This window comes from Nilaparvata lugens, chromosome 12, assembly GCF_014356525.2.
Source record: "Nilaparvata lugens isolate BPH chromosome 12, ASM1435652v1, whole genome shotgun sequence".
In the NCBI taxonomy this organism is placed as follows: domain Eukaryota; kingdom Metazoa; phylum Arthropoda; class Insecta; order Hemiptera; family Delphacidae; genus Nilaparvata; species Nilaparvata lugens.
Window position 1 is genome coordinate 26,759,874 of NC_052515.1, and position 22,951 is coordinate 26,782,824.

The window sequence follows — 22,951 nt, forward strand, 5'->3', positions numbered from 1 at the left end:
ATAATCTTAATATCTTTCTCCTACTCCCACTGGCGAAAAAGAGCCATCTTATGCCAGTGGTTTTTCACTTACCGTCTATTATTAAATTTTAGTTGAATTGTACTGTAATACTGAACTTTATTCTGATTTTTGTAAATGTATATATGTGTGTGAAATAAATTTGAATTAGAATTCATAAACCTTCACTAGATATACCTTGAAAAACTAATTTCCAAAAATCAAGAACAATCTAGTTGGTAAGGGCAAACTGAGAATGAATCAACAGAAAATTTTAATAGAAAACTTTATTCAGATCATTATCATGGATACTATTGGTCGCAAAGTTATCCAGTTACAAAAAACGCTTAAATAATAGATAAATAAATATTCAGTAATAAATAATAGATTATACTACAAATACAATGGAATGATAGTATAAAACTTAATCACATAATATGGATACTAGGTAACTTAACAATTTGTATTATATTGATATTCAATAAAATAGAGGACTAAACATGACAATTATTGACATTTTCACTAAAATCTTCAGCAGAATTTATCAAAACTATAGAATAGTAAATCGTGGAGGATAGTGTTCTCCACAGTGTCCTTCAGACAAAATTAAAATTTAAAAATGTAGGGCGACTCAAAAAATTTACAGAATATATTTCATTACAAAGTCACGGTTTGAGTTGAATCCATTCATGAAATTATTGTTTGTATAACTTCTAGGAACCTTGAACTGATGATTCATTCAAATAAGTTCAAGTCATCAACTTTCAGTCATTGGAATGAATTCAAGTCATGAAGTTTTAGTCATTAGAATGAGTTCAATCATAGCCACCTCTAATACAGGTGGCTATATCGTATTAGAGGTGGCTATGTATGGTTAAGTCATTGGAAAAATGATATTTTTCGAATCGTCTACAGCGGTTCTCAACCGGATGGATTTTTGGCGTGTCACGGTTAGAATTAACATCATAACTCCTTCGCCTTGACTTCTATTTAAACCAAGTTATCTTCCAATATAGTAAGTTTTATCACAAAGCTGGTAAAAACTTCAAACCGTTGACGAAACTGTTGATTCAACTAAATCTCCAAAAAATGATAGCATCAAGGAAATTCAATAAAATTGAAGATGTAAGGTTTCCACTATAATCATGAAGGAGGGTAAGTTCTATCAATGAGAGAATTGGGATCTAGAATCTTGCAAACTTGATGCTTCTGAGGCTTACTCTTCATAGATCTAGATCAAGACTGATCAAGACAGCTTGTACAAAGATGAAAAGTGAACACAAGTGAAAAAAAATTCAATAATGCTCTTTATATTCGTGAAAATGAATAAACCTCAGTTATTATGTGCTCCACCATACACAAATTTATATCACCAAATAAATAAGGTTGCATAAAACTAGCTTAGAAAGATATGTGTGAGGAACGAAACACCAATAAGGCTCTACTCACACTTACGCGACTCAGGTCGAGAAGAGACTCGACTCTAGACGAGAGCATATGTTTTCAAATGGTGACGTCGCGGGGACTAGAATCGACTGGTCTGAGTGTCACCATTTGAAAACACATTCTCCCGACTAGAGTCGAGTCTCTTCTCGACCTGAGTCGCGTAAGTGTGAGTTGAGGCTAAGCGAAACATTTCTCTAGAGATTTCAACAGTATACTATCAAAATAAACATTGACATACGTTATAAAAAGTATCAATGATAATAAATTACAATAACAGCATATCTTTGGCGCAGACAACACACGTTACAATACAAAACACTTAATATATAACAATAATAAATTATCATTTATAATAATAATAAATCTTTCAAGTCTCAGCCTAGTGAGACCGCTAAGTCACTATGTATACCGTTAGTATGAAAACACATCATTCGTTTGCTTAAAATTCACAGCATAGTAGACAAGGGATATTAATATTGATGGTTTTGTTCAAAGTAATTTAAATATTTGAAGTGTAGCTTGAAAAATCGACTCCAGCGTTCATCATGAGAGCATATAACAAGTTCACTCTAATTACTTGGATAAGAAAAATAATGTTTTTGGACCCAGGGAACTTAAAACGTATAAAAAACTTGAAATTTGGGTAAATCATTTTTTTTTTTTGAAAAGCAATACTTTCTTTTCCTATTGTAGAAGGTAGGGCAAGAAAAGTAAAAATATGTTTGAATTGGTGGAAATTGAGAACCCAATAGAATTTGAATAAAGAATCGTCGATATTAAGGTGGGTGGAGTCGTGTTCTATCAGTACCAGATTAAACAATGCTAAATTCTGTATATCACGTTCATTCAATAAAATCGTTTTAAAATATTAGTTGACTGTCAGAATTATAAGACTTGAGCCAAGTAGTAAAATCCCAATGCTGGCATAGCATCTATAATATATTATGTAAAATTCATAATCAGAAGGTTGGAACAATGCACTGATTCACGTTCCTCTTCCTCCAACTTTCCTCAACACTCAAGAATAAAGTGGAAGAGAAAGTTTTATACTTAGGTGGAAAGTATACTAATAATATGGTGAAATTGTTAGTTACTAGTTTTATGACAGGGAGTGTGCAGTCAAAGATAATCTGCAATGAAAGGCACAATAATGAGATTGACAAGGGCACACATTGGCATTTGAGAGACATCAGTTGTAAGCAAAACTTTAATTTTGATCAATAATCCCACTTTTTCAGCGTTCATGAAGGTTTGGCATTAAGCATTATAGGACTCGTAATATTTTCTATACAAGGCACATGAATTTGATAGAGAACGTTTAATTTTTGAGAGATTTCAGCAAAAGCACATCTACAAGTCTCATCAATAAATTATTCCTCTCCTGATTTAACTCTATCAGTATTCAACCTGATCAGTTTGTTCTTGATAGAAGGCACTTGTATTATTATTATAAATTTGTGACTCAGATGTTTGGACGTGGAGAGGCACTATAAAGTTGAGGTTGGGCTCATGGTGCACCTTACTTTAATTCAGTTGAGGATGTAACTGTGGTTTATAGCATACCACCAATACAAAATAAGGTCAGGTTCAGATACCTAACCTAACTTGAATTCAGGATAGTAGAATACCTAACCTTACATGAATTCAGGTATATGGCATAAAACCTACCTAGCCTCAAATGGATTCAAGTTTATAGCATGCACAACACAACAAGAAGTCAGGTTTAGATATCTAACCTAACTTGAATACAGGATAATAAAATACCCAACCTTACTTGAATTCAGGTTTATAGTTTACCTAACCTCACATAAATTCCAGTTTATAGCACACACAACACAGCATGAAGTCGTGCTTAGAGCATGCCTAACCTCATTTGAATTTAGGTTTACCAAAACCTCACAACAATTCAGGTTTGTAGCATACACAACACAACATGAATTCAGATTTACAGCATACACAACCAATCATGAATGCAGGTTTACGACATACTTCAACTCTCTTTAATTCAGGTCTATAACATAACTAACCTAACTTGAATTAAGGTTTACAGCATACATAGCCGATCATGAATGCATGTTTATGACATACTTTAAATCACTTGAATTCAGGTTTGGTGCATTCAGTTTGGAATTCAGGTTCATGTTGCATATAACCTAACTCGAATTCAAGTTTATGATGCATCTAACCTAACATTAATTACTGATCAGACTCGGGACGACAGTCAATGTAATCAGTGGTGGGCATGGCGTTCTCTCTGAATGGATTATCAGCAACAGAAACCAGCCATTCAGATTCCGGATCAGAGAAAATGGTGGCTGCCTCTTGGCACTCAAACTCTGAATGATCAGAGAGGCTTCGGTCGTCTTCAGCATCATAGCAATTTACAGGTACATCTGGAATAAAATAGAATAAGGTTAGAGAATCACTTTTTCAAAATCAAAATTCAAAGAACTATTTTTTTTGTTACAGATTAGTTTTGATCTGAGACTTCTGCTTCAGTAGTAGACTTCTTACTACAAAATATATATTGATAACAGTTTTAAGGTTCGAACCCACTAGAACGTACCAGACACGGACCGTGTCAGACCATGCCAGGCACGTAAAATAACAACTATGCCCACTACAACGGATCAACAGCGTTCTATGCCAGTACATTACGCGTATGGTACGCGTATGGTACGCGTATGATACGCGTATGATGCCCGGTCAGAAGTTGTTGGGAACGCGTCAGTTAACAAGAGAATGTAGCGGTGAACTGGTTACCAACGCGGTGCATACGCGGTTACAACGGGGTTTGCAGGCGTCACGTGCCATGCAAGGAGCGTTCCGTCACAGACAAAAATACTGGCCGACAAATGTTGACCTGGACGTGCATGGCACGGTCCGTGCTTGGCCGGTGACGGAACGGTCTAATGGGTGTATTACATATCAAATGATGCAAAGAATATTTTTTTGCATGTGTCGGTACGGGCACGGTCATGGTATGATACGTTCTAGTGGGTTCGAACCTTTACCCTGTAGTCTAACAGTGATTCAAGGACTCATTCATACTGGAATCGAATTGATACTGCATTAAATGAGTAGCCAAATATATTTTTCTACAACTGTGTGTAATAAAAGAATTTACATACTCAATTCTCCTCGTAAAACAGCTTATTTCTGAGGAGAGTCTACTTTTTCGCTCGCTAACCATCTGCGCATACGCAGTAGATTTTCTTTGTGCTCGCTAATCATTCGTGCATGCGCAGAAGAGTTTCTTTACACTCGCTAATCAGCTGGTGATAAGCAGCTCGCCAAAAGTAGGTCAGATCTTAACCTAAAAAGTCGGTAATTGTACCGGTTCTGCAGCCATAATGGATATCAGTGTAGACAAATTATTATTAACGTTGAGCGCTTAGCTCTAGGGACAAACTAATTCCGATAGATCGCTCCAGCTGTACTATTCACTTGCTGCCCGAGCATAGCAGGCATAAAACCGTGCTTTAAAGGTATACATACCAGCGGCTATTATTATGTCTATAAAAGAAGTTTAAGCATCAACTTTATTCATCAAGAACAGCGCTACAAGTTGCTATGAATTTGAAGTCTATAGAAAGAAAATTGAATGTGAAAAAGGAGTTTAAAATGCATAAAAATTCAATTTTTTTCAGATCTTCAAAAACAAAGTTGACGTAATTTTTGCTATATTGAAGAGGAGACTTGCATATTTTTCTCAAATGTTTCTAACCAGTAGTTTTTGTAGGGTATGTGTACCATCTGCCTCAAAAAAGTGACTTTTGAAGCCCTATTGTTAGCTAACAGAAGCTGATAAAAATATTTCAATTGCATAGATTATGTCCTAAGAACCTATCCAATAGATTAGAAAAAGAAAAAAATATTGAATGCACAACTTTAACTCTGCCAGATGTAAGTAATTTAACAGGTTACTGCAGTTGAAGAAAAAATGTTGTATGTAATTCGCGCGTAATGCTTCTTTATCGCTCTTGCAAAATTATCACGCTCCGCTTGGCGTCGTGTGATAACTGTTTTGCGCGAGCGATAAAGTCGCGCATTACGCTCTTAATATATAAATAGCTTCTATGTTCATTGGAAACTACAACTTATTTGTGGTGATCACCAAATGAAAATATGCAATTATTATTAAACAAAAATAGCCTATTGAATAATTAATTAATATTGCAAATATTGACAACAGGGTGAACAGTTAGCAGGAAATTCATTGAGAATATGTTTAATACAAAATGCTATTCATTGACATTCTGTCAAACTTAGCGCTACATCAAATCAATAAGTTCAACTCAACGAAAAAACTTGATTCATTTCAATAATTATTATTAAACGAAAATCCCAATTAAATGTTGTAGATCACCACGAAGACTTCTGCTACTGCAAATATTGACAACAGCGTAAAAAGCTTGAAGGAAATTTGATCAGAACTACCATCCAAAAAATATTTGTCAGTCTGGGAATCGAACCTGGTACCTCCTAACTGCTAGTCAGATATGCTCACTTTTACACCAAACTGACAATCTCTGGATATCAAAGCTCAGTTTATACTAGGTCACAGCTGCCAGCCGGTATAGTGATGGAAATCAATGAGGAATTCCATTATTTGTTCAAATGCTAATCAATAAATAATTATTAGTATTGAACGAGATCCAAAGTTGAATGCTGTAAACCACCTTTGCATTTTCGTTCAATAATTATTAGGCCCATGTTATACGAGCGCTAATGCCGCGGCGTTTTTAGCGTCGCGTTAACTGGGCAATGGTACTTCCATAGTGTGCGCTAACAACGCTGTGTATAACTTGGTTCAGCGTTTCCAACGCTGTGATAATGCCGCGGCATTAGCGCTCGTATAACATGGGCCTAATAATTATTAATTGATAAGCATTTGAATAAAAGCAGTTTCTCATTTTCATCTCTTCAAATAATTTATTTTCATTGAATAATGGTGATAATCATTATTATGATTTCATGATTTTATGAATTCATAATGAGATCTGTCATTTTGTCAATTTGATCTGACAATTATTTAACAAAAGGATTATTCAGCTGTTGAAAGCGAATTAGTAGATAAATACAGACCTACTTCTTGAGTCTTTTGTTCAGTTGGTTGAGGCCAACACGTGGACTCCTCCTCGATTTCCAACTCTCTACTTTCCAGCATGGACTTTGCCTCCTCCTCAGTCACATCGAAAATTTCAGTCACTTTCACCTGAAACCGATTGAAAAGTCAGTCAAAATCGATTGATTATGAAAGTTTGATTGATTTTGAATAACACAATTGAAATACATCCAGATTCTCCTGCTGCATTGCGCCTGAAATCCAGAAAGCCAATCTGGCTTTACCCCTATGAAGCAGGATTTGCAAACTCCACAGCACAGAAGTGGTCTGGTATGTGGGAATCTCAGGAGGTGAAAAATAAAGAGCTTGTGTCTGATCCAGGCAGCAGAGTTCCTGGATTTGAGTTGCCCCGACAGCAGAGGGTTCGCCTAAACAGGTTCAGAACTGGCCAGGGAAGATGCTATAAGAGCATGCATATTTGGGGATTTGCAGAGTCCCCCAATTGCGAGTGTTGAGAGACTCAAACCATGGACCACATAGTCTCGTCATGTCCATTGTATCATTTTCCTGGAGGGTTGCCTAGATTGCACCTGGCAGATGAGGAGGCTGTGCTCTGGCTGAGGGAGTTGAACGGCATTTGAAGTTAATCCGAAAAAAACTGATTGTTAGTTGTTAGTTTCATGTATATTAATTAATATTTTATGTTATGACAAATCCAAATTGGTAGGCTCTATTTTTTACTCTTGACTTTTGTTGCCCTAACCACTGCGACACCATACGCATATATATAATAACACAAAGAAAACTAATAGCACAGAATACAACATATTTCTCTGCTGTATTTTGTGACATAGAGAAACAATAGCATAAGTAGATATCCCATGGTGTAAGATGTTTATGTCGCAACTTATCTCAATCCGATAGTCCACGTAGTTCTTTCCCGTGAAGCTTTATGACGCTGGTAGTCTCTCATATTGTGCCGTTCATACAAACTCACCCGGCCAAAACAGTAAAAATTAACAATAATCGACAGTAATCGGCTTGAGATAACAGTAAAAGTTGCGACATAAACGCCCTATACCATGGGATATCTACTTACGCTATTATTTCTCTATGGTAATACTATCGTGAGATTTAAATTATAAAGTCAGTATCTGATCAACATTGGTTTTCTATCCTTGTCTGTCGTTAAACAAATGAGATGGCTCTATCCTTTTCCAACTCCTATTCTTTACAACTTATTTTATCCTTCACTCCTTTCCAATTTCATCCACCTCCAACTCCTTACTGTTCCAAATGGCTTGTAGACTTTGTAGAAATATAATGATCGTTCAATAAATATTCAATCTTAGTTATGTAAATTTAATGTTAATGGAGAGATATAATTTCTTGGTAGTTATTGACCGAACGTAGTGAGGTCTATGTTTCAACTCGATTTGCTTGTGTCTGTCTGTATGTAACGCGATTACGGCCAAACGCGTTGATAGAGTTCTATGAGATTTGGCAGAAACATTCCTTTTCAACACAAGGTTTTTTGAAATTTTGCATCTTAAGGATAATATGAAAAGAAAAGGAATTCCTCCATACTCTGATATCACTATATTATACACCTACTTTGAAGATAAGATCAATCGGACTATAGAATTATTCATAATCAATCAGCTGACAAGTGGATTATTCATTAATCATTTGGGATACAAATTCAAACGTGAACTGAGTTTATTAACATAAGTGAGTTTTTGATCTTGGAGAAAACAAATAACAGTTTTTAAGAGTAAATTATGATTCAACTGAATCAACTGGAACAGGTGTCATCAGATACTTATGGATGAGAAAACTGCGAGAGGTCTACTGTTCACAGAACTACTAGTATATTTGATCATGATTAACAAGAATCAACGTTTAATATATAGAGCGGCCCATAAATCAGTTGACGCTAGCAAATTTCAAGGTCAGCTGTTGTTTCAAACCAAACCACAGCTGTTTAGGTTTATTTACCAAAGTTCCGTTTGATGGTTGTTCGTGATAGTGTGTTCATTGTTATTCGATAAGCAATAAATACCAAGTTGATAACAGAACAGCGTGTCAACCCTGTATGGGCCACCCTATATATTGGTAATTACAATATTATCTTACTCACTTATACTTAGAATATATAGAGAATAAAATAATATTTCAATCAAGATATTCACCTTATCACCATCCATGTAATGGAATGCCATAAGAGCTTCATGGTGCCTGGTGACTTGCAAAATGTTCTCGAAGGTATCGTCTCCCATGATGCATCTGTCGTTGACTTTTGTCGGCGGTTGACTGGATATGGTGTTCGTGGTGGTAGTGTTGTTGTTGTTATTGTTGTTGATGGTTGTTGTTGTTGTGTTTGTCTGTGGTTGTTGCTGTTGTTGATTCTGTTGACTGTAGCTAGATCTTCGCGAAAGCAGTTTGTTGGCTGAGATTTTGCCAGATTTGTCTAGATCGCTGCAAGAGAAAACAGTAGAAAACGTTATTCAGCAACAAAGCAACTAATTTAATCATGTGGTGAGAACATTGTTATTATTATTTTTGAAGGGACGGATTCAAGGATCCAAAGGTTCAATGGACCCCACACGTCAACCGAAGCGGGTTACAGGTAAATAACCTGCCCTGATGGGGCAGATCCCGTGGGTTTGAAGGGAAGGCAACTCCAGTGATGGTTGTTGTTGTTGTGTTTGTCTGTGGTTGTTGCTGTTGTTGATTCTGTTGACTGTAGCTAGATCTTCGCGAAAGCAGTTTGTTGGCTGAGATTTTGCCAGATTTGTCTAGATCGCTGCAAGAGAAAACAGTAGAAAACGTTATTCAGCAACAAAGCAACTAATTTAATCATGTGGTGAGAACATTGTTATTATTATTTTTGAAGGGACGGATTCAAGGATCCAAAGGTTCAATGGACCCCACACGTCAACCGAAGCGGGTTACAGGTAAATAACCTGCCCTGATGAGGCAGATCGTGTGGGTTTGAAGGGAAGGAAACTCCAGAAGTTGCCTTGGGGTTTGGTTTATTCATGTGGTTCCCACGAACAACTAGGGAAGTGGAGTCAACCCAGCTAGAGCCCTGAATGTCCAGGCAAGGCTAAATACTACAGGAGGGCGCCTGGTATCCTGCAGGCACCGTTTAGAGACACCATATAAAAGCACCACCAATCAGCACGGTCCACATCACATCTTGGGTTGGCCTAAGAAGAAGTGAGAATATGGCCAAGGAAGGCCGACAGATAGAAAAAGAAATAAAGAATGGCACAAAGCTAAGTCAATGGATAAAGTGCCATTGTAGAAATGAAAAGTTCCAAAGCATATAAAGAAGGAGAAGAAGTGTTTTGGAAGAAGTGTTTTGGAAGAAGGGCTTTGGAAAGGGGGTCTCTTTTAGTCGCCTCATACGACAAGCAGGAATGAGTTTCAACTAATTCTTGAGTACGATGTTCGACTCAAAGCTCCCCCAACCCACAGGGGGGCGGTGAAAACATCACAGAATGTTATTCAGCAACAAAGCAACTAATTTAATCTTATGAAGATTTTTTTCTATACAAAAGAGAGAACATTCTTGGAGAAACGTTCAGAATGAGAACGGTAGGATCTGAAAACCGTTCATGCAAGGGAAAACAGTGATATGAATTTGTAACAAATCAACTAGTTAAACTAGAGTTCAAATAGATTGAAATAAAAGAGAGAAAACGTTCTTGGAGAAACGTTCAGAAGGAGAAAAGTGGGATCTAAAAACTGTTCATGCAAGAATGAACAGTGATATGAATGTGTAAAAAACAACTAGTTGAACTAGAGTTCAAATATATTATAATAAATATGTTGTGATAAATGATGGTTTAAAATATAAATAGAAAATTTCAATAGTAATAGCTTGATTTAATCCACCAGCTCCTAAGGATTGATTGAGCTTATATTGTGTAGACAATACTCTTATCAATCATAATTCTTTTCATAATCTTCACTTCAGGGATTAACTTAGGTTTATTAATCAACCTGTTCCGGTTGAATCATCTCTTCTTGGCTTTCTACAATTCCTATATTTGTTTTGTAAAGAATAATATTTCCCTAAATGTACGGTATTACATTCAATATTTTAATGTAAAGGTACAGTATAATAAACTCAATGTCCTTTATGAATAGAGTAAAGTGGATTTTCTAATGATACTCACTTATTCATTCCAATCAGGAAGCAATAAAATAAAAAAACTTCCTTAGATTATCAGCAAAATGACTGATAATAGCTAATCTATCAGTTTACACATCCAGTTATACTAGAATTTTAGAGAAATCCAATGAAACTGGAATACTTTGAATTATTCAAAGTGAAGGAGAAAAAAGATAATGATGTCTCCATGATAATTCATAACGATGTAGGTACCAATAAAACTGGGATAAATTCAAAGTTTTTTATGTCTTTTGTCATTAAAACTAGTCTCAGAGATTAACCATTCATCTTCATTTCACTATAAGTTTAAGTGCCGGTTGCTCAAAAGCCGGTTAAATTTTAACCGTGATCAATTCTACGAGAACCAATCAGAGAAGCCGTCTTATCAAGAAGGCCTTCTCTGATTGGTTCTCGTGAGATTAATCACGGTTAAAGTTGAACTTTAAACGTGATTAATTCCACGAGAACCAATCAGAAGAGCCATCTTATCAAAAAAGCTAAAAAGCTTTCTCTGATTGGTTCTCGTGAGATTAATCACGGTTAAAGTTTAACCGGCTTTTGTGCAACCGGACCTTAAACTATGAAAAACTATGAAACTCCAGTTCATCCATTGATGGTCAAAGTAGTTCTGAGATTATTAGAGCAGTAAAACTCATATAGTCTGCGTACACTATCACAAATTGATTGTAGACTAGTTCAAAAGGCTTTCTTCTCTTCTGCCTCCTGGTATCAGTGAATTCAAAGTAAAGGTAGTGAAGCAATAAAATGAAAAACTTCCTTAGATTACCAGAAAATGACTGATAATAGCTAATCTATCAGTTTACAGATCCAGTTACAATAGAATGTTGGAGAAATCCAGGTAAGTGGGGGTAGTGAAGTGGAGAGATAATTATGTCTACGTGGTAATTTATAATGAATATTGGGGACCGAGCTTCGCTCTGGAGTACAAAAGCATGGGAAATTTATTACGAAAGAAGAAATTATAATAACATTCATATAGAAATGTTCTATCTAATCACAGTAAATTGAGTTTAATTTCCAGAGGAATGCAAAAATTTCCCTTACAAAGGCCCAGTTGCACAAAAGCCGGTTAAATTTTAATCCTGATTAACTTCACGTGAACCAAATCAGAGAAGACCATTTCAAAAAGATGGATCTACTGGAATCAATCAGGTTTGAAATAACCCGGCTTTTTTGCAAACGGCACTAAGTACTTGATTGAATGATTACAAAAGTTCAACAGCTGAGTCATAATTTTGACATAGTCCCACACACATGAACTCGCTCACTCACTTCCATCACCAACAGACGACGAAATAATTATTATCAGCTGTTTTTTCCGAGGATGAATAAGAACTATCCTTTTAATGTCCTTCAGAGAGTTTTCCTAGTGCAATCGAATCTTCATATTATAAACCTACTATGTTCTGAATTTCGTGAGAATCGTTAGAGCCGTTTTCGAGATCCGGTGAAATACAAACAATTAAACATCTAAATATATAAACAGAAGTTGCTCGTTTAATAGTATAGGATGTGGGTAATTCTGGAACTTAAAATGAGGTAGATCATAGTGTCATACCAATAGCATAAACAATTTTATTAAGCTTTTAAAATAAGTTAAGCACTGACCTATCTTCAAGATCCAGAGTGAAATTGAAGTTGACTTTGTTTTTGAGATGAATTGGTTTGTCGGTGGCGGAGACTGCTTCGGGCTGAATGGTGGTGCTAGCTACACTGACCGGTGCACTAGCTGGTTCTACAACAGGAAAAATGATTAAAAATTTAATAAATTGACGAGATTTTCAACAAAAAGAGAACATTAATTAACCTTTGTTGTTTTTTGACACTGTGTTACATTTGTAAATATTTGAAAAACACTTACTAAAACAAAATTATTATTAGTTCTGTGAACAGTAGACCTCACGCAGTTTTCTCATCCACAAGTATCTGATGTCACCTGTTCTAGTTGATTCAGTTGAATCACAATTCACAGTTGAATCATAATTTACTCTTAAAAACTGTTATTTGTTTTCTCCAAGATCAAAAACTTACTTATGTTAATAAACTCAGTTCACGTTTGAATTTGTATCCCATGTGATAATTTATCCAGTTCCATGATAATCTTTCCATCTGATAAAAATATTTCCCAACTATTTTAAAATTATTTTTTTCCAATCAAGAATATTTTAATTACTTCAGCATTATTTATTTCATTTAATCATTTTTATTTTATTTCCAATCACCTATTGAATTTGTTTTTCAAATGTGAGAATATTGATACTGATGGGCACGCATCATAAAAATATTGAAACCCTACCTTATAGAAATAGACCACTACCTCCGTAAAGGACTCGCCACACCAAGCTCGCCAGTACCGCCGAGGTAGTACCGCTGGTGGTAGTTTTCTCGGCTGAGCACGCCACACCGAAAAACGCCCGCTAGCGGTAGTCTCCGAGTAGTGAGTCTAGTAGTGGGGCGAGGGCGTGACTACAGCACTCAGCACTGCGCTACCTCTTCGAATCGCCTGCCATGTATTCAGGTTGAGCGCGCCACACTGAGCTCGCTTTGTCCGCCGTACTACCTCTCAGCGAACTTTTGTTGAATCGCCTAGCAGGCGGTCGTAGGTGGTAGTGCGCCGTACTACCGCCGCGGTAGCGAGCTCGGTGTGGCGCGCTCAACCTGAATACATGGCTAGCGATTTTTAAAACTTCGCTACCGCCGCGGTAGCGAGCTTGGTGTGGCGTGCCCTTAAACTAAGCCGTAGTGCATTCGTGTGACGTCAGCACAGGTAGGGCCCCTACACCAATAAAAATTCGTTGATTTCAGCTGATCTATATCAGTTAGTGTTTTTATTGGTGTAGGAGCCCTACCTGTGCTAACGTCACACGAATGCACTACGGCTTTGTTTACGGAGGTAGTGAATAGACACGGCCAGACATCTGTGTAATGCATGCAATGAATAATCCACTTGTCAACTCATTGATTATGAATAATTCTATAGTCTGATAAATCCTATCTTCAAAGTAGATTATATATATAGTGATATCAGAGTATGGAGGAATTCCTTTTCTTCTCACATTATCCTTAAAATGCAAAATTTCAAAAAACCTTGTGTATACATCGACGCGCAGTTGAAAAAGGAATATTCCTGCCAAATCTCATCGAATTCTATCAACGCGTTTGGCCGTAATCGCGTTACATACAGACAAAAGAAAATCTGAGTTAAAACATAGAACTCACACTACGTTTGTTCAATTATATAGTGTTTCGTCATGGAAAGCAACATAAATTTATAAATCGTTATGGAATTAGAATGGAAACATAATATGTAGTATTTTCTACTGGTTTTATTTAATAATACCTCTGAATATGGTGTTCAATTTATTAAAATATGTTAGTTGAGATTCAATAGAATCATATGATATGGACTTAATTGTAGTGTCAGAGATTTAAGCTTTGTCTGTGCAAACGGCCCTAAATAGATAACCTAAAAAATTGTGTAACACATATTGAAATATGTGTAACGCTAGTTCACCTTCAAATGGTGCACATCTATGTGCTCTAAACGGTGCACAGTCTGTTCTCATGTATTGGTTTTATTCAGTTTTTCTTCCCCTTCAACCGGGTACCAACCTTCAGGTACCGACTTTTCATTTCTATTTTAATTGTATGATGGCTTAAATGCCGCTTAAATGGCTTAAATTATTTTTTTAGTTTAAGTCACTTAGTTTAACTATTATCTTTGCTTATAACTTGCAATTTCTTATTTTATTGGTATTTTTTAGTAAATAGATTTTTTTAGTATCTAGTATCAATGAAGTATAGTTTAATATTTTTCTTATCAATTGTCAGAAGACTCCTCCATGCACACGGACTTATCATTCAAGCATAGAGTTATTCATTTACTTTTCACTTGTTTTTCATATTAATGTGACAATCTAATGTATCGCCTTTACTTTGATTTCACTTACTATGTAATGTATAAGGTTTTGAATATATTAATTGGTTAACGCTAAATGGACTAGCAAATAATGGCGGTCAGACAAACTTAATATCCCGGCCAAAAACTACACAACATTTGAAAAAAAATGGAAATATACAGTGTATATGTAGGCATTTAAGACACATGAGCTTTACATGTGCTGTGTATCTGACATACGCTAAAAAATAAATAAGATAACCTAAAAATAGATGTATAGAGGAAAATGACAGACCTTGTCCGTAGTTGGTAAGGGCGAGTCGACAGGAGACATTTCCTGAGACTAACTGCTTACGTTGGCTCATGTGCCTGAACATGTGTGTGATCTGCTCGATTAGGAACTGGCACATGTTGCACAAACTGTCTGCCATGTGAGGAGCCAGTGCAATGAATCTGCAACACACACAAACACACACAACATGTTACAACAAAATAAAATAATTAAGGAAATTTACTCTTCAAAAGCTCAAGTTATAAGGGGTTATGTTATAATGGGCTGTAAAGCTGCTTTTAAACCAAAGTTATTAACAAAATGTTTATTTCTCTGTCCTTACAGATTCTATTAGATTGAACGGAACTTGACAAACACATATGTTCATCATGTGTATGATAAGTTATGTTTAATCTAATAAAATCTATAAGGATTAAGTTACATTAACATGTTGTTAATAACTTTGGTGTAAACGCAGCTTAAGTTTGATGGGTTGGGTTTAATTCATAAATCATTCATTGATTCAAGATTCACAATTACCCATTAAAATAATTGGGGGAGGACCAACAGGCACAGCCAAAAACTGTTTCTCCCCCGAATTTCGATTCATAATATACTAGTCCAGAAAGAAGGCTCTGTTTTCCTTTTTTTATAAAATGTCTGTTCAATTTACTGAGCAAACAAACAAAACATTTTGAATTTAGAAAGATTGAAAGCCAAATTTGAGAACAAAATTACTTTCACTGAACTCTTGAAAATGTATAATATTAATTAATTTGACAATTTGTAATTCGAAAATTGAAAGCAAAAAGGATAAAACCACGGTTTAATCGGTTGGTTCAAGTTTGTTTTCAATTTCAAATCTCTAATTTCTTCACTTTTTGACAGAAATTAGACTTGAATCTTTGAAGTGAAAACTTTTCTCTTGAAAATGCTACTGTTTGTGGAATGTGGGGGAATAGCAGTTTGAGCTGAACCTGTTGGTCTCAACCAGTCATATATTATGATTTTTATTATATAACTAAATTATTGTATGCTATATGATTTGTATTAATAACTAAATAGATGAAATTCAAATTCAAATTTATTCCACACTCATAAATACATATACATAAATCAAACTAAGCCCAACATGACAACACAATCCAACCAAAGTGTAATAATAAACGGTAAGTTAAAAGCCAGTGGCATAAGATGACTCCAGTGGGAAATGGAATAAGAGCTTTTGTAATACATTTTCGGAGATGCAAAGAGTCATGCCAAATATCAGAAACTGGATGCAGTGAGAAGAATACCTCTTTTCCAAGGGCGCAATGGATGCAGGATGAGGAGAGAGACTTGACAGCAATGGAAGTAGGAGGAAGAAGGGAGATTGGGATGATTGGAGGCAGATTGTGGGGGAGGCCGAAACCCACATCGGGCAAAAGCACCAGATAAGTAAGTAACTATTTTCAGAAGTGTTGTAAGATTGCACTGTTATAAAAAACAACACAAAAAGTTGTCTTGTTTAACTTGGCTAGTTTTTTATTAATACCAAAATCCAGGTTTCATTGTCAAGCCTTTATTGTCCGATGTATGTCGAGCTGATCTTTTTATTTATTTATCAAACAGCAAACGCAAAGTAGAGCAAAATTTTGTTCAAACAACTCTTTACTCTATGTAAACAATAAATTTTCGATAATTCAATCAAATTCAATAATCAACCTCTTCTAAAACCATTGTTCAATATAAAAATCTGAAAAGAGTGGCGTTTAAGCACCAGAATGGCGTGATTGTTTACGATGTACATTCAAACACTTCAATATTTATTCAACCGATAAAACTATCAATAGTCTCTGTTAATTTATTGAATAATATTTGTTGTGGTCCTACTTATCGGAGTATTACTCATCAGCTATTGTTACATTCACAATAATTTTGTTTGTTCTAGAGATTACAGAACCACATACATCCTCATTTCGAAGCTTCTTTTGTCTAGAAATTAAACAAAAGAGTGGATAATTTTATCGGGCTTATTTCCTCTTGAATTGTCACAAATATTTGTAGAATGGTAGATATTAACAGCTATCTGTTGACTAGATATTTGCATTTCTCTATTATAATCTCGGCTTCATGTGTAGAAGCTACTTGTCTGGATGGAATATGGAAAATTATGTGAGTGACCAATGGAGGAAAACACAAGCGCTCATGAATAGACTGATAAAATTTAGTTTCTTAAAGATTTTACTTCCAATTTAATAGCATTCCTTTTGAATTCTATTCGATTCTCGCGAAATTTGAATAATATGCTATTTCAATACATATGTTAGACTACCAATTTGGATCAAGTTATCACGATAACATTATCTGATCTAATATTAAAATAACGTTGATTCTTGTTAATCATGATCAATAATTATAGCTCAAATATATTACATTCACCAAGAAAAAATATCTTTCGATGATTATTCACCAATCAATTTTCATAATCGAGACTAGATAATCTGGTAATTCATCGTAGTTCTTTGTAGAAAATGAACGGTTTGGCAATAATTTAATAATCACTTTTGAATACTTATAAATAACGACACAGCAGTCTGAAATCAGACTTCTATGTCGTAATTTAAGCATTCAAAAGTGATTATTAAATTATAACGACACAGCAGTCTGAAATCAGACTTCTATGTCGTAATTTAAGCATTCAAAAGTGATTATTAACAAGCAGTTTGTAATGGAAAGAAACAATGAAGAGGTTTGGCAACGTTAGAAGAGGATAGAGCTATCTGATTTGTCTCATGACAGACGAGGATAGCAACACCAATCAGGTGTTGACTTTACATTGTGAATCTTACTACAGGTACACACAAATCGAGTCCACGGATTTAAACGATTATATTGATTAATTTCTAGTTTATAAACGAAATAAGTACTTATCTTAAGCTTCGTAAGGGTAACAGCATTGTATGAAGTAGAGGTCGAGGGAGAGGTGGCGGCCGAGATAGAGATCAACTCAATGTTATGTATTAACTCAATGTAATGTATTAACTCAATGTAGCCTAATGTATTAATTTAATGTAACAAAAATACATATATTGCTATAGGCTAATGTATGGTGAAGCGGCCGATACGGCTTTCTTCGATCTCCTCACCATGAGGACACCATAAGATTAAGGGCTGGTTTCCGAGCTCGGAATTTAGCTAAGTTATAGCATAGAGAAACAATAGCGTAAGTAGATATCCCATGGTATGGGGCGTTTATGTCGCAACTTTTATTGTTATCTCAAGCCGATTACTGTCGATTATTGTCGATATTACTGTTTTGACCGGGTAAGAGTGTATGAACGGCACAATATGAGAGACTACCAGCGTCATAAAGCTTCACAGGAAAGAACGACGTGGACTATCAGCTTGAGATAACAGTAAAAGTTGCAACAAAAGCGCCCTATACCATGGGATATCTACTTATGATATTGTTCCTCTATGGTTCTAGACTTTAAACAGCTGGAGTCAGAAAATTGGCTTTCCTATACGGGGCGTAGTCGTAGTCATAGCCAAAGTCACGTTTAAATTGAATTTTGAAAAACTAGAAAATTGAACACAAAATAAAATAAAGAGAAAATAGTGTGAAGTTTCAGCTATTTTGAATTATCTAGGAATGTTTCATTTCGTCAAGGAGAAACGTTTCCAGTTAAAGAAATGAGGAAATAAAGAATTATTTGGCTGTAACTATTTACTGCGACTTTAAACAGCCGTAGTCCACGTTTAGATTAAATTTCAAAAAAAAACTAGGAAATTGAACACAAAATGAAATAAAGAGAAAATAGTTTCAGCTATTTTGAATTATTTAGGAATGTTTAATTTCGTCAAGGAGAAACGTTTCCAATTATAGAAATGAGAAAATGAAGATTTATTTTGCTACAACTATTTACTGCGACTACGCCCCGTTTTGGAAAGCCAATTTTCTGACTCCAGCTGTTCAATGCCTAGAACCAGGACTTCCTATATACCGGACCTGTAAATAGAAAAAAAAATGGCCGCCGTATGTGGTGGGCGGCATTGATATTTTAAACGGGAACTAGACGAACTGAGATTTCGACAAACTGAGACGCTCTCTAACAGCTGATTAGTGATTTTTTCTCAGTAGGAATTTCTATAAGACCACCACATACGGCGGTCATTTTTTTCCTAGGCCCAGGTCCGGTAGTATATAGGAGGTCCTGCCAGAACTTACCTGGATCCCAAGCTCGGAAACCGGCCCTAAATGTATTTGTGTTACATTAAGGAAGCTCTATATCGACATTGACCTCTCACTCTATATCTACCTCCTCACTATGCGTTCACTCTACGACTTTTCTACTCACTTTCTAAAGATGGTGTAGAAATAGGTTCTGACACATTTGAATACATGCATTGCTCTGAACACTCTCAGCTACCTTCTCTGCTACCATCTACCTTCGTTGCTCCACTATGTCTCAAGTCTAACGAGCTACTCACTTTCTAAAGATGGCGTAGAAATAGGTTTTGATACATTTGAATACATGCATTGCTCTTAACACTCTCTTCTACCTTCTCTGCTACCATCTACCTTCGTTGCTCCACTATGTCTCAAGTCTAACGAGCTACTTACTTTCTGAAGATGGCGTAGATGATGTCGATGGGAAGTGTGTAGGGTAGGGTGAGGATGGAGAGCAGCTTCATGCCCCGGTGCTTGAATATCCAGTTGATGACGCCCTTGTTGGCCGAGTCGATCGCGTCCTGAAATAGGGACAACACAGTGTCTGGCAGGTTGGCAACCAGCGCTTCCTGGAACATCAAAAACATTTACCTTCAACTTCTCAATAATTAACAACACTTCAATCATAAATACCGAAAGAAGCAGTGAAGCAGGACAGTCATCCACCTCCAATCATCGAAAACTCAACTTCAACCCAAAATAGTGACCCACTAATAGTAAAATAGTATAGATCTGTTCCTTCCAAGAGAACAGATTTATAGAGAAATAGAACCAATAACTGACGCAATGCGCAAAAAGATAATTTCTTTCTTTGGACATATTCTTGGAACCCCAGCGAGTCGATTGTTACGAAGACTTATTGGAAAATTCATGAGTGCGAAAACCGACAGAGCCAAAATTGCTTGGCTTGTGGAAATATAGAAAGACATATCGGAACTAAATTTAACTATTGACGATGTCAAAAATCGTAAAACAATTTATAAGGAAACCATCACTGACAGAAAGGGGATCTTATCAATAAACACAATTAAAAGAAGGCAACAGGTTTGTTCAGATGAATTTAGAAAAGAAATTTCTGACAGAATGAAAAGGTACTGGTAAAGGTATCTTTACATCACAGGGATATTGTCATTATCATGAAAAAGTATGCTTTATTCATAATACTAATATTATTGTTTGTTACATCTTCCTGAAAACTCACTACAGCGTATGTGAATTATCATATTGTTTGAATGGATAAATGAATATTTTATTGGCTATAAAAGAAAAAAAAAGAATTGAAGCGGATAAACAAAGAAAGAGAACTAACCAGAGACTAAAGTGAGCCTAGGTGGTCATAAAATCACAAAAAAGTATAGATGACAGTCCTCATTGGATGGTATATTAATCTTCTCTCCCAATCATTCCAATTATAAGTATACAATAATATGTGAAAATAATTAACAATGTAAGTATGAGTCAAAAGAAAAATGTGGCTGCCTTCAAACTGCTGGATTTCAACCTTTTATTCGTCACTGAACCATTTATCTATAGAATATGCATAATAGATTCATAATAACTGAAATAAATAACGGTTTTTCATTGAGTTGAAATTATTGATTTGATATAGCGCTAAGTTTGACAGAATGTGAATAAATAACATTTTGTATGTGAAGATCATTCCTGAATGAAAGCACTGTCGGTTCACAACTCTTCCCTGATGAATTTATTCAATCCTGATGAGTTATGAATCTCAATCATGATCAAAACCAGGATTAAGATTTTTTGAGGATCACTTTCTATTTGTTTTCATTTCAACTATTTTGTTTGAGTTTTTTATTGTACAAAAATATTATTCTCATGTATGAGTTATTGTAAGAATATGTAGAACTGACAGCAGATTGTGAATCATATTTTTTTATGAGAAATAAAGAACTTTTTGAATTGAATTTAAATTGTATTTATTCTCAATGAACCAACGCCTCAATGAAATGATGTAGCTTCATTCAAGTATGTTTATACCTTGTGGCTGAACAAAATTATTAGATTCGAAGAGATTAGGAATGGATCTAGGACTACCAGAAATCTGTCACTTTCCACCCCTATTTTACTTTTAAAGACATCTGAAGCTCCATAGTATTACACTACAAGCACAGAGAGTTAGTGTTTACGGTATGAGGATAGTTTCCCGGGCGAGGCTTTCCGAGCCCGGGAATATGTTATCCGAATACCGTAAACACCTTTCTGAGAGAGTTGCGTACGATATTTTTCGCCACACTACAGGTATAGCTGACGCCAAAAAGTTAGGCGGTTTCATGGGTCTCTCGTGCGTTCCAACAGCTGATGTTGTCAAGTAGAGTTGCCATCAAGCTTGGCTCATTTTATTTTATTTATTTCATTTTATTTATTCATAAACAATAGATACAATGCAGGTAAAAACAATAGGCATTCGCCCAAAACTGTTTCAAACCTTAATTTGGAATACACGGTCTTAGGTGATGTTTTTTAAATCGAATGAGACAATAAATAGATGCATTGCATCAGCTGTGAGTAGGTTACACCATGTGACCCACGAAACAGCCCAACTTTTTGGCATCAGCTATATAAGAATAATAAATTGAATAAGAATGTTTTATGAGGGGGGGGGGGAGAAACTTTGATGTCTCATATCTTAAGAACCAGACGTCGTAGGGTACTCGACGGGGTGAAAATTTCCGATCTCACCCTCCTGAACACAATGCACCATATGGCACAGTTGTTGTCCAAACACATTTTCAAAAAAGTTTTTTGCAAATGTAGACTATTTGTAAATTGTATTAATTTGAATTTGTAATGCGTAAATGTATTATAATTATAATCATTAGGCTATAAACCTTGGTGAAAAAAAACCAAGATCATGAAAACTCTTTTTTATTCGTTAATGTTCGTTCTGGGGCTGTGATCCCGAGATTCTGATTGGTCTGTTCTATTCAAGTCATCTCTAAGCTCCGCCCTGGCTTGGAATATCTATCCGAAAATCCGATACATTAGCTTCCAATGCTAAAGACCATTTCTCTTTCACCTTTCTTAGTTGCATGTTAGCAGCCGGAAAGGGTACTCTTTCCGGCCTTAGCCGGAAATAAACCTGTTTTTTACGTCAGACGAGAGTCGTCTGCAAACAATGTCTTTCAGATCTACGTAGAAACTGGAAAACAGCTGCTTTCTGTAAAGTGTGGCGAGAATTGATTTATTTATTTATTACATTGTGTACAAATACTTAACATGAGGAAAGGCACAACAGGCTCATGCCCAAAACTGTCCCATTTCCAATTTATACTATACTGTCCAAATAAAATGTTGGTTATGTCACTTTCACTTTCCAATGTCACTTATTACTGACCTGTCTGTGCTGTTTGCACTCCTGACACTGTGGGTCATATTCGAAGCTCTCGTCTAGAATTTCCGAGACAACAAAAGTTGACTGGACAGCAAGGCACCTCGTACAACTGATGAGGTTGTTTCTGTGGAGGAACCTCAGGGCATCGTCAAAACCTTGTTTGCACATATTCGATAGTACCTGCAAGAGTAAAAAACATATAAAGAATATAAAATATAATAAAGTATTTTCATAGGGCTACTTGAATTGTTTAATTATTATATAAATAACTAGTACCCTTTTTCAACATTTTTACATTAACACTACTAGTTTCCAGTATCCTTTTTTGTATAAAAAACATAAATTTTGTCAATCCCGCATGTATTTTTGGTACAGGACCTTGGTTTCGTGGTCACACAGATTACAAATCATCAAGCTGACTATGATGAAAAGTTCCACAATATCAGTAGTTACTCTTTAGAAAAAAAAAAAAAATATATATATATATATATATATATAT

General features: G+C 35.6%; 1 protein-coding gene across 1 annotated transcript in view; it reads right to left on the reverse strand.

Moving 5' to 3' along the window:
• Window positions 1-518: 518 nt before the first annotated feature.
• LOC111053138 (1-acylglycerol-3-phosphate O-acyltransferase Pnpla3) overlaps window positions 519-22,951 on the reverse strand; it is a 44,273-nt gene continuing 21,840 nt past the window's right edge. The window contains exons 5-12 of the mRNA XM_039439277.1: window positions 22,456-22,632; window positions 19,491-19,666; window positions 14,909-15,066; window positions 12,324-12,450; window positions 9,204-9,317; window positions 8,704-8,875; window positions 6,532-6,661; window positions 519-3,836 (exon numbers count right to left, since the gene is read on the reverse strand). Coding sequence (XP_039295211.1) covers window positions 3,640-3,836; window positions 6,532-6,661; window positions 8,704-8,875; window positions 9,204-9,317; window positions 12,324-12,450; window positions 14,909-15,066; window positions 19,491-19,666; window positions 22,456-22,632 — 1,251 coding nt within the window. The 3' untranslated portion in view covers window positions 519-3,639. The remainder of the gene's footprint in view (window positions 3,837-6,531; window positions 6,662-8,703; window positions 8,876-9,203; window positions 9,318-12,323; window positions 12,451-14,908; window positions 15,067-19,490; window positions 19,667-22,455; window positions 22,633-22,951) is intronic.